Genomic DNA, 13,451 nt, shown 5'->3' with positions numbered 1-13,451 from the left:
AGCAGGGGGATGGAGACAGGGAGAAGTGGGTAGGGTGGGGAGGGAGGGATGAAAGGACAAGGAAGGCTGGGGAGAAGAACAGGAGAAGCAGGAGCCCGGGCATTAAGAAGAAGAAAAAAACAAGTTATAAAAGCAGACTTAAAATTTAAAAAAAAGGTTTAACTAAATGAAAACTGTCCAAAAACATAACAAGTTAAAGAATGAGGGGGAAAAAACAAACCTTGAGCAATTTATTTGTGTGTGACTTTTCCTACCAAAAAATATATACTTTGACTTTAAAGTAAGAACATTTTTGATTACTCAAATTCCTTCTCAATAAGGCATTGTGAGGGTTGTGCCTTGGAGTGAAGTGAGTGTGTGAAAGAACAGCACGGCCACTCAGTGGTGAACCTCCCGACACCAGGCTTACAGGAAGAACCCTTCTGAATCATTTAGCTGGTACTTCTAGGAAAGACCACGACACCTGACCCTTTACTGCGATACTTGCTAGACTCACTCTGGGTAAGAGAAGGGTCCGTATGCTGTCCAAATGTCAGGGTAAACGTGAATCACTAGGGGTATTCCTAACAGTCACTAAGTTAGTCACTGCGGCCTATGCAAAGCCTGCAAGGCAATACACTCAGAACTGTGCACCGGCCAAGGCAGAAGTTCTGATTTCTCCCAGGGAAACGCCCACTATTCAGCTCCAACTGTCCATCTCAAGACTTAGAAATAAGGACTGAGCAGCATTTCATCTCCACCAGTGACAGCCTCTGCTGACATAAGCATAGGCCGAAGAGTCTGAGAGTGCTACTTTCTCCTTGTATGAATTACGTGAGGTTCAAGAAAGTATCCACCCTCCCCCTGCTTATTTAATGTGTGCATTAAACCATTTTCTCCAGAGCAGGAAGAGCCATTTCAGGGATAATTTTAGTACATTTATGGGCACATTTAAGACTTAGGTGATGAAGACACACAAAACTTATGAAATTCCTATTTTACCCAGTATGAAGAAACAAAAAAACTCTTAAACAAAAATAAGACAGACAAACATGCTGCACAATCTGCAACCGGTAAAAAATTAGAAACCAGATCAAGAAATTACAGAGTATGTAAGATTTAAGTTTAAAACACAGGAAATGGGGAGTGGATAGGTGTTATGTTTTATGTCTACACTGATTACATGCACGGTACCAACTTTAATGTTTTGCTATATGTAAATCAATTTGTTCACTTTTTAAAGACAAGGGGTTGAACTTTTATAAAAAGTTCCTTAATCTGTACAAATGTATTTTAAATATCAAAACAATGTTTGGAGGCTTTGCGATTTCAAAACAATTGTCTGTCTGGACAAATGCCCTGCAGAAGCACAATTAAAATATTTACATAAAAACATAAAACTTGGTTGGTAAAAGAAACAAATAAAACAGCAACTATAAAAACATTTCTTCTCAATAAACCAATTAGGCACAAAGGTTTCGTACAAAAAACAAAAACCTCAGTATTAGTTATCATAAATCAATTTGGTTATATGTCTGACTTTTAAAAATTGGCTTAAGACAATGTGAAATAAGTAACTGTATTCACTTGAAAATTACTAAAAGGAAGGAAGTGAAGTATCACTCAAACTGTGAAGAGAAGTTATTAATGAATATGAATGCGTGCATTCTAGGCAAAAATCTCAAAAATGTTACCAAAGTAAACCTCAAAAAAATTGTACTTTATATATTTATAAAAATTAAATTTAACAAAAAGCTGGAGCCCTGGCTGGTGTGGCCCAGTTGGTTGAGCGTCATCCTGTGCACTGGAGGGCTGAGGGTTCGATTCTAGGTCAGGGCTCACGCCCGGGCTGAGGTTTAGTTCCAGCTGGGGCATATGCAACCCACAGATGTTTCTCTCTGTATCCTTGTCTCTCTCTAAGCAATAAAACATACCCTCAGATGATGATAAAAAAAGGAAGCTAGAGAAATTAACGTTAAAATCAGTAAAAAGGGCATTAATGAAAACTTTACAAATTTAAGTTTAAATTAAAGTAGTACTGAATAAGTAATAAAAGGGAAGAATGAAGAATTCTGTATTTCCAAGTCTCATTCCAGCGAAACATGTGGAAGAACTACAGCAAAAAGGAGGCAGGAGGGTATGGACATGAGGGAAGGAGGGGGGGACCTTTCTGAGGAAAGTAGCTGCTTAACTTTCAGTGGCTACATTTTTTCGATCAGATGAGTTTCTCGTCCTTGGCACCATGGCGTTTTGAACTGGGTGTTCTTTGCTGTGGGCACTGTTCTGCGCACTGTGGGACGGTTAGCCTCGTCCCTGGCCGCATGCTCTAGGTGCCAGGTATTACTGCTGGAAATATTTCCAGGCATTGCCCAGTGTATCAGAGCCAAATCATCCCCACTTGAGAGCTACTGGCATAGAATGAATATACAATCTCAAATTTAAGTAAACATATATTTTTTAAATTATACTTTAAAAATAACTGTGATATAAAAAATCTGCCTTATCTTTGGGGTGAACGCATTTTTTATTACACAGATATTCTCCACAGCAACTGTTGAACAAATTCACCAATAGAAGAGATTCTAGCAGATCTAAAGCAAAGCAGTACAAAGCCTGGTCCTTTAACAAATGCAAATTTCTCTCTTACCACTCTCCCTACCTTGAATCTACTACAGTCTGGCTTTTGCCCCTCACTCTTATAAATGAATCTCTTGGACATTTTCTACAACCACTTTTCAGTCATTACACTGTCTTCTCTGTAAATACAATACTTTTAATCAGACTTTTCATAAAATTGTTTGATGATTTTAACTCATTCCTCATTGTTTTATTTCTCTGCCATATTTAAGGCTCATACCCTTTGATAAACTTAACCATTAATATAAGTTGAAAGGAAAAACGAAAACTTTAATTTATTCCCGTAGAAAAGCAAAATGTATTCAAATCTGGAATGCTAAAATAAAAGCATTTAAATAATGATATTGTGGTGCTAAAGAAGATTCAGAAAAAGACCAAAAAAAGGATTATGAAACAACTGAATCTCGAAAGACTGAATAAAGAGAATTTTCAGAATGTTAGAAAGCAGTCTAAACATACACTTCATCCACATATAAATCCGGACTAAAAAATATCAATGGTTTAGAAGACTGAGCTATACAGAGGAAAGAACCAGGCTAGTCCACTGTTTAAAGATAAAATCTTAGTACTTTAAGGATAAAATCATGGAATACAATCATATTCCTCTTGATGTCACAGAAAAATAAGTTGGATCAATCAAAGCAAAGCACAGACAGAGCTGTTCTTACGCCATTTACTCCATCACAGAATAATGTTACCATAGCTTTACTAACGCATACAATTAATCTAAATTAAACAATAATTTCCAAAACATCTGTATTTTTTTAATAACTTACTTTAAACAAGGGACATTATCTCGAAGGCCATCAGAGGAACTGCTACTGGTGGAAGGATGAGACTGGGGAGGAATGGGCTGAGGACTGGTGGCCCCCACTGGTGTTGGCAGAGGTGGGGCCTGTTCACCCTCCGGGGAGTCCAAGTCATTTATCTCATATAACAATCGAACTTCAAGCATCTGTCGTAAAAGTGAGAGATAGCTTACTGACTCCCAATAAATACAGTTCATTTTATTACACTGTAGCGGAAAGAACATTTTTAAAGGTAAAAATTGGCAAGATGTTTAAAGATAAGGATTTAACAAAAAAAAGTTGCTTCTTACTCAGTTTTGAAATGATGTGTATGTGCAAGTTCACACACACACACACACACACACACACACACACACGTTTTAGAATTTATGGCACTCTGTTAAAACCAAATTAGAGTGTGCTGGTACTCAGATTAGCTTTCTTCAAATGAAACATATAATGCATTTAAGGATTTAAATGTTCAGTAACAAGATACACATAAAAATATACTATTTTTCAAAGAAAAGGAAGATGGCAATATAAGTATTGAGGTGTTTTTAAAAAGTATAGATAAAATTGACTGCAAATAACCTTCTAAGTAATTCAAAAATTTTAAAACGTCAGACATCTGACACTGAAAATAACTACTAGACCATTACCGGAATGACTTCTATAATAACTTCCTGTTTGCTGAATCTATAAATGATGACATGAGCTGAAACTCCAGCTATGCAGAGCATTCTACTCTCGGGACACCAGGAGATGATCTGAATGGCATACGGATCTTCATCTACAATGTCTGTGTTTGGCTTGTCATCTTTATTTCTTGACTTTTCAAATACTTTAGCCGTCTTTAGTTTATATAATACTTGCAGAGTTACTAGATAAAAGATAAATATGTTAGATAATTTAATACAAAAAGAACAAATAGAAGGTAATATTTAATCAGTTATACTATGTAAGGAAATAGCCTATATTTATTTGAACCATATTTTTATTCCTAGGTCTACATTCCTGTAACACGTTTAGATAATGTATTCACTGTACTCACTGACCAAAAAAAAGTATACTCATTGTATTCACTAAAAAAAAAATCAGCATCATGATGAATTTAGATAACCTGAAAAAAATGAGTAACAAAAAGATTTTATAAAAAATAAATATAATAAAAATAATAAAGAATATTTTGCTTCCCTAAAATGATTTTCGAATATTGAAACATAATATATTGTGAGTTAACTGGATTCTGAGTGCTTGCTATGTATGTTTTGCAAACATTAGCCATTAAAAGCATTGTTTCCTTTTTTGCCATTATATAACTACCATAAGTACCTCAAAAAGACAACACAAATTTCGTGGCGTAAGTTTAGAATCAGGCATTAAAGTTATTCTACAGATTTCTGTTGATTTGAAACATATGCCTGCTTCTCCTATCTCTGAGTTAGAAAAATATGGTTTGAAGAAATTTTGAAGAATTTGAGTACTTCTGTTAAGAAGTTCTAATTAATGTCCTGAAGAATATCTTTAATCTATTAAAAATCCTGACCTCAAATACTTGATAAATAGGTATTAAATTTACAGCCTCCAAATTTCAAATTAAATGTTGGTTACACAATTATTACAATACAGGTTGTATAAAAGCAATGACTGTAAAACATATAACATTAATATATGACAATGATATTCAAAATACCTACTTGCAGAAGCATCCCAGAACTTAATGGATCCATCAGCATGCCTATGAAAAGCAAATGAGTTAACAATGTGATGAAAAAAATTACATTTTTACTTTCTTTGAAGTATATTATTTAAAAAGATAGTCACCAAAATGAGGAAAAAGATACAATTTAGGGTAATTTGACAGGTTACAGAAAAAAACTTATTTCTTATTATGTCACAGCATAAAGGAAAGCACTGTCTGCCTAATTAATTCATGCTCATGTAGTCTTAACTATATTTAGCTATTATTGATTTATTTGGTAAAACAGACTTTTACTTACCCTGTAATAATTATTTCTGGGTAACTCTGAGCACCCAAACCCCAATTACCTCCATTGATGGGCCATTCCTGAAAAAAAAGATTATTGTATAAAGCAGCTTCCAAGCATACCAAACACCTTCATGTATTTCTATGACAACAGTAAACAACAGACTTTGCTTCCAATAAGGATTTCCTATATATTTTCTCTAGGAAAGGATTCGGTGTTATCAAACAGTTCAAGGTGAAAAGTTAAAATGCTGATCTATTAATGTAACATTAAACAATAAAACTCATGTTCCATACCTTCTTGCTGTAACCCTGACGTTTCTGTCTGGCTCCAACAGAATAAAGTGCAGGAATCAGGTCCACAGGACAATCAGCAAAATATTCGCAGCATGTAACAGGGGACTCGTGTATACTCAGAGGGTAGGGATTTTCAAATATAGGGTATCTTTAGCAACAGGAAAAGAAAAAGTATTGATTAACAATTATTACTTATGATTAACACAACAATGAAAACTTAAAAAACATTTATAGCTTTGGAATGGAAAAAAATTTAGTTTGATTAATTTAAAGTTAACATCCTTTATGGTCCACATAACATATTATCTAAACTTATATTTTAACTATTAGGATAGGATGTTCTTGTCTATAGAATTTTAGAAATTACATACATCTACCAGATTTAATATATGCATATGTGTAAAAAAATAACATCTTTTCTAATGACAGCTGCTCAATTAGAATGGTAAACAGAAAAGCTTCAGTTGGTACTACAGAACATACCTGTACCACACACTAGCCTAAGTGATTTATATATATTTATCTTATTTACTCTTGCACCAAACTTATGATGTAGGCATTTGACTGAAGAACAAAGAGTAATGTTCCAAAGCCAGGTCAACTAGCAAGCAGCAGCAGAATTTAAACCTTGCTCTTAACTATTAAGCTACAGGTTCTCAATAAACAGATACCTCATTCTTATATCAGTAGAGCTAATAGAAATTTTCAGTTCTCCTTTTTTCCTCCATCAATGTAATACCCAGTGAAATATTTAATCTAGAAATGCTCTCTTGGTTTAGTGATAATATAAATAAATTCTATCTTAAATGTTTTCCAGATATAAAATTATATTAAATAAAGCAAAAAACGTTATAAAAAATCATAAAATTAAAGTAAAATACTAACTAAAATGCAATGATATTTCTTTTCTGGTTTTAAAGTCCTTGGAAATGAGAATGACTATTTTAAAATATCCAGAAAACCAGAAACCTGTTAAAAAATAAGTCTAAATTAGATGTATCAATCAGTCTACTACTGATAATAATTAAAAAGTTCAAGGAGAAAAATTTCAGAAAATTCCTTTCTAGACTTCAAAATAAATCCAACTGTCATCGCTCCCTCCTCAACCATTCATAATAAAAACAGAAGACAAAACTCAAACAAACCAACAGATGCATTTAAAATATGGCAGGCAACTTTTATCTCTTTATAAGCACACTATATAACCCTTAGCTCAATAATTCTACTATTACTACACATTTAACTGATACATTTGCTAAATAAAATGCCTACTCACAGGTTACTTGCACAATATTTTCTTTAACAAATACATCTCAGTACAGAGCACAAGTTAAAATCTCACTATTTTAAACCTTACCCAAGTAAAAAAATAAAATCGTATTCAGAGAAAGTTATTTTAGGACTGTCATTTAGAAATGATGTTTTTAAATTCCTTTAATCCATAATGATACCGTTACTTTCAAAGAAGAAAAAAAATTTTACAGGTAGCACATAACTAAACTTGATGTGAATTTAGAAATGCCTTAAAATAAGAGAAATAATACACTTCACTTTACTTCAGGGTTTTCCAAACTCAGTAATAGTCACATTTTGGATCAGATAATTCTCTATTGTGGTGGACTGTCGGGCGCATTGTGGATATTTAGCAGCATCCCTGTCCTCTACCACTAGATGGCAGTAGTAACCCCTCTCCTCAATAATAGTGTCTATGCAGACTGCCAAATATCTCCTAAGGGACAAAATTGTCCCCAATTAAGAATTACTGAAATACTGAATGGGTAAACTCAATTAAGACCATATTTAATAATTATCTCTCAAGAGATACAAATAGGTAGTACAATGTTCTTCTACTCAAAGAACTTTAAACATAGTATCATCTATGTTAGATAAAAAGCAGAATAGAACAAATAACCACAAAAAGTTGCAAAGGAGCTATGGGGGAAATTTACAGATTATATATGATATGTCTGTTTAAGAAAGCACAGGAAAATATTAAAGAGGAAACTAAGCCTGACTTTGAAAGTTACATGGATTTTTGATAACAGTGAGACAGTGGAATGTTTCAGCCGTGGAGATTATATAAGAAAGAACATGGAAGTGTGATATTTGTTTAATACCCAGTTCAGTTTTCTAGAGAATAAGGCACCTGCAGGAAGACAGTAAAAAACCAGGTTGGAAAGGTACCCTGAATTCCAACTGTGTACAGCAATAGACCGAGAAGTGGTTCTTAAATTAACAAACACAGTGGTTTAAAGAGAAGAGTAGTAAGACTGGTGGGGCACGTGAAATTAATCTGACAATGGCATTCATGACACACTGCAAAAGAGAGTGAATATGGTTGGAGAAATGACAAGAGCTTATCCGGAGGTAAAGTGTGTGATGGAATCAATTTTGGACACGGTGGTTTGATGAGGCCCTGGAGCAAAAGAATTAGATTAAATCATATGGAATTTCAGAAATTCAACAAATTTTGACTTAAAAAATGAAAATTCTGAATTATCAACATACTAGAGGAATTTTTTAGGTAATTAGAAGTGTGTATCTGGAGCTCTAAGAAGAGGTCAAGGTTATGGATATAAACTTAGTGTTTTCAGAGAAATGCATGCTAAAATGAATATTTTACCACATACAAATATAATTGCTCACCGAATTTAATGTCTTACCCATTCTGTGCAAGGTCTATAAGTACCAAATCCTTTTCTAGAAGAACCACCACAGCATATGGCTCCTGAAAATCTGGAATAGAAAAACAATGCATGAATAGTGGTTTTCAATACGCAAGAAGACAGCAAGTTATATAATAAATATTTTTGCTTGGTTTTTATTTTGTTCTACTTCTCAAGTATTTAACATTCTCATCTTATACTTAACATAATTTAAGGCCAGTATTTTCTAAATGAGATAAATATGTATCTTAACCCATCTAAAATTATTTTGGTTTTGTAGTGGTAAGGCAAGAGGCTCCCATGCCGGTAAGGTATTGCAAATTATAAAGACAGACATGGCCAATAAACTTAAGATTTAAATCTGAGTAGCCAGCTCGGCCGGGTGTGGCTCAGCGGATGAGCGTCGACCTAAGATCCAGGCAATCAGGGTTCGATTCCCAGTCCGGGCACATGCCCGGGTTGTGGGCTCAATCAATGACTCTCTCATCATTGATGTTTCTGTCTCTCTCTTTCCTTCTCCTTTCCTCTCTCTGAAATCAATAAAGATATATTAAAAAAAAAAAAAATCTGAGTACCCATAAGAACTCTCATTATTGGGTATCTTAGGAACTCAATGAAGTTCTATTGTAATATTATAATCCCTACCTTGGACATTTTATATGTGCTTGCTAACTATAAAATTTATTACATCTTTATATCTCAATTAGCTTCATAAAAATAAGAAAGATCCAGGTTTAAATTCCTCTTGAAATTTATGCAACAGACTAGATGTTGTTGTACAGGTAATTTTTTAGATGTTATTAACATTAAATTAGTAGACTCTGAGTGAAGCAGATTATCCTAGATAATATGGGTGGGCCTCATCCAATCAGCTAAAAGGCCTGAAAAACAAAGACAGAGTCTCTGACCAGGGGGATTCTGCCTCAAAACAGCAGAATTTGGACTCAAGATTGCAACATCAACTCTTTCCTGAATTTTCAGGGTGTAGGCCTACTCTATAAATTTTAGACTTATCACCTTCCACAGTTGCAAGAACCAATTTCTTAAACACACTCTATCTGTATTTATATCCATCTCTAATAGTTGTGTTTTTCTGGAGAACCCTGACTAATACACTAGTATTTTACAAAATATTACAATGTTTCTTTTTTAAAATTTTTATTTACTGATTTTAGAGGAGGGGGGAGAGAGGGAGAGAAAGAGAGAGAAAGAGAGAGAGAGAGAGTAGGAGGGAGAGGGAGAGAGAGGGAGAGAGAAAGAGAGAGAGGAAAGGGGAGGGAGAGAGAGGGAGGGAGAGAAACATCTATTTGTTGTTCCACTTATTTATGCATTCACTCTTTGATTCTTGTATGAGCCCTGACTGGGGATCAAACCTGCACCCTTGGTGTATCAGGACAATGCTATAACCAAGTGAGCTACCTGGCCAGGGCTAAAATGTTTTTTAATGTGTATAGTTTTCTTTATCCTACAAAGGTACTTAGTACTAATATGTAATATTAAACAGATAAAGCTTATTAAACAAAATTAACCTCTGAAATAAAATTTGCAAAGTTATGAAGGCAACACATCCTCCCAGAAGAATGAGCACAATACAATAAGGAAACTACTAAAATAACATATAGGTCTTTCTTCTAAATACAGATATCTATAGAGAATGAGCTTTAAAGATGTAAAACTTACCATTTGGGTACGGTGTTTCACACAGAGTTAGGAAATCAACAATTGAATAGTCCATTTCTAGCACGGCAGTGCTTTTCCCATGCATAACTGTTAAGCAAGGCCTTCTTCCTACAGTATCATATGACAAACCTCCTGATAAAATAATAAAAGGTTCCCTGGAAATAAAATGCATAGTTAGGATTATAAATAGCATGGTGGAGACTAATTATATTCTTGCTATATCACACTATTTAGTGAAATAATCAAATCTTAAGTTCTAACATTTTAATGCATCATTTAATCAAATATTTGCACATGGATTTTTTTTAATTGCACTAGGTAGGACTCAGGTGAGTTCCTAAAATTTAATCCATAATGGGAATGAACTTTGACCACATTTGACTCTCAAACCTCCTTTTGGCCCCTAAAATAACTTCCATTATCTTCTTTATACAGTATAGCTGTCAAAAATTTTTCTCTGGGTTTCTGCTGCAAAGTCTCTAGAATAGACTTCCTTTATTTTCAATCCTAATAGCTAGGCCTTCAAATACAGAATGTTAATACCTTATGGCATCCATTATACATAATGAATTAAGGTATCATTGAGGCATCAAGAATGTAGTAGCTACAAGTCACCCCTGAGAAAGCTGAGAAAATAGTCACTCAAATCATTTCTGCAGGGCTTACTTCTCTCCTGGAACCTTGGCTGGTCTGCTCTCACACCATGGCTCCCATGCACATCACTCAACTGCCAGCTTGCACTTCTAATTAGTACTACACTCTATTTCCCTATTAGTCATCATTAAATAATGATTTTTTTGACCCATTTTTTAAAACTGCGTATCTAAATATGCAAAACATAAAAAAACCTGTCTTTTCAAATTTGGTCTGTGTGCATTTCTTTATCTTCAACTTGCCTATTCGTGTTTTTTGCTCATGTCTTTGGAAAAGGGTCCTTTTCTAACTGGTTTGTAAGAGGCCTCTGCATTGTAAGGAAATTAGCTCTTGATCTGCTTTATGTGTTTTCAGTTGTTGGTGGGGGAAGTTATAGTACATTAGACAGGTGATTTAAAATGTTATGTATATGATTGTCTTAAATCTCTTAATTTATGATTTTTAGGTAGTTTCTTAATGCTTACTCTATGCCAGTAGTCTATCTGCTTCCTCTTCACATCTAGCAAAAGCAGTATGTAATAAAATGTAATAGTTAAAAGTGCTACTTCTGAAACTAATGTGCCTGCATTTTTAACCTCAGCCCTTGTTTTACTTTCTGTGTGATCTTGGACAAGGTACTTAACTTCTCTGTGCCTAGCTTCTGCATCTACAAAATGGAGATAGTGATGAGTAACCTCAGACAATTATTGAATTAATTAATATATGTAAAGCATTGGGATTAATGCCTGGCACACAGTATGCCCTCAGTAAGAATTACCTATTGTTATTGTAATCATACAATAATCATTATCACCCATTGTGAAAGGTTCCTTTCTTGTGATATGTGGAGGGGAAAAAATTAAAACCTCTAAATTATATTGATTTTTATCTAAAATAAATAAAATCCACTAAAATTTACCTAAGAGTAGTAGTGGTACAGGTGTGTAATTTATAAGTAATGTAAATACTCGGTCAAATAACTCAATTGTGTGTTTTATTCTCACCTGAGAATTTTTTTCCCATTGCTTTTCAGAGTGGAAGGGAGAGAGAGAGAGAGGGAGAGAGGGAAACATCAATGCAAGAGAGACCCATCGATTGGCTGCCTCCTGCTTGCGCGCCAACAGGGGCGAGGGACCGTGCGTGCAACCAAGGTGTGTGCCCTTGGCTGGAATTGACCCCGGGACTTTCAGTCTGCGGGCCAGCACTCTAACCACTGAGCCAAACCAGCTAGGGCTCAATTGATTTTTATATTTAAACATTTTACCTATTTAAAATACATAATGTATTGTGTATATGTGTGTTTGTGTCTATTTTCTTATTTAAAGCTGTACCCTCATGTATCCCTGTTAGCTTCCTTTGCTTTATTATTTTTTCACAGCATTCACTGCTAAAACTAATTTATTTATTTTGCTTATTGCTCATCTCATGAAAAATGTAAGCTCCACGAGGGCAAGGGGTTTTGCCTGTTTTGTTCATTGCTGTATCCAAAATAGTGCCTCATAGGTGAATAAATTAATAGACATGTCGGTTACCCTAAACACTGTCTAGCTTTGCCATATAGATCTTTCACCACTAAACTAATTTGGGTAATCTTTCCCCCCAACTAAGTGACAGTAATCAGAGCTTAAACTTTTGTACCAAATAGAACTACACCCATACATTATTTCAATCTCTTAGCATACTGTGATCAGTATGACAACTGTGGCCAGCAAAGAATATTTAACTCTGTTCCACTTTTTATCACACATAATGAATATAATATATCTTCTCTCTTCTGTACTTTGAAATACAGCATACAACTGAATATAAAACACTATGAAGAAGGGTGAAGAGTCCAACAATTTAAACTTTAATACAGTGGGAAGCCTGGGCTGGGTATTTTATATGTAATATTTCAAGGATAGTCTAATAAGTATATTTTTGGATATAGTCAACTTAAAAAAATAAGTATTATTGATATAAGAACCATGAATAGGGAGGTGCTGAGTTAAACATTAAAGAATAAAGTTTCCACGGAGATACTGGGTAGATATTGCCAGGTACATGACCAGTTACTAGGCAGTTAAACTATTAACATGGTATTAAAGTAACACCATAGCAATCAGGTAAGTTTACTCTCAGGAGGCAACTAAGTGTTCAACAGCCTTATAACTGGCTGAACTTCTTTACTAAATTTAGGAGAAAAAGGCACACAATAAAAACATGGATAAGAAGTAGTTTGAAAGGTATACCAAGGTAACATTCTTTTCATAATAACGTTTTCCCAATCCAGCAATATGTATATTTTTTCTTTTCCTTGTTTTATATGCTGTTTTTAAAAGAATCATCTAAGTTTTACAAGGCAGCAATCACCTAACCTATAGATCCCAGAAGCTGTTTTTTCTTTCATTTTCTTCATTTGGGTTCATGCCCCAAACCCTGAAGAGTAAATATTCGTAAAGTAAATATTTTTAAAGAAGAAATTAGTCATAAATAAAATAAAGTTAAATATCTTAACACTAAACAGTAGAATTATGTAATTCAGTCTTTATTGGCATGTGGAATTATATTAAATGTTCTAGGGATGGAGATTGTGTCGAGGATAATATGTGAACTATGAAAGTAGAGAATCTATTTTCTTTTTTTAAGTGAAAGATTAGTCTTTTTGGTGTTATAATAAAGTCTAGAGGTAATATAATTGTATTCCACTATTTTAAGTAGAATTTAAGTAGAAGTCCTTTTAATGATGTAGGGTGCTACCCAAGCCCTTCATTTTTGAAGACATCCAAGTTAGAAAGTTCTTAG

General features: G+C 34.2%; 1 protein-coding gene across 8 annotated transcripts in view; it reads right to left on the bottom strand.

The window, feature by feature from the left end:
• STXBP5 (syntaxin binding protein 5) overlaps nt 1–13,451 on the bottom strand; it is a 132,559-nt gene that overhangs the window by 46,084 nt on the left and 73,024 nt on the right. For all 8 annotated transcript variants that reach the window (XM_081141388.1, XM_081141381.1, XM_081141383.1 and 5 more), the window contains exons 10-16: nt 10,035–10,189; nt 8,352–8,424; nt 5,689–5,836; nt 5,405–5,472; nt 5,102–5,142; nt 4,064–4,284; nt 3,393–3,571 (exon numbers count right to left, since the gene is read on the bottom strand). In XM_081141388.1, the coding sequence (XP_080997514.1) occupies nt 3,393–3,571; nt 4,064–4,284; nt 5,102–5,142; nt 5,405–5,472; nt 5,689–5,836; nt 8,352–8,424; nt 10,035–10,189 (885 nt within the window). The remainder of the gene's footprint in view (nt 1–3,392; nt 3,572–4,063; nt 4,285–5,101; nt 5,143–5,404; nt 5,473–5,688; nt 5,837–8,351; nt 8,425–10,034; nt 10,190–13,451) is intronic.

The sequence above is a fragment of the Miniopterus schreibersii genome (genome assembly GCF_964146895.1).
Source record: "Miniopterus schreibersii genome assembly, chromosome: 6".
Taxonomy (NCBI): domain Eukaryota; kingdom Metazoa; phylum Chordata; class Mammalia; order Chiroptera; family Miniopteridae; genus Miniopterus; species Miniopterus schreibersii.
This window is presented reverse-complemented; position numbering and strand designations above follow the sequence as displayed.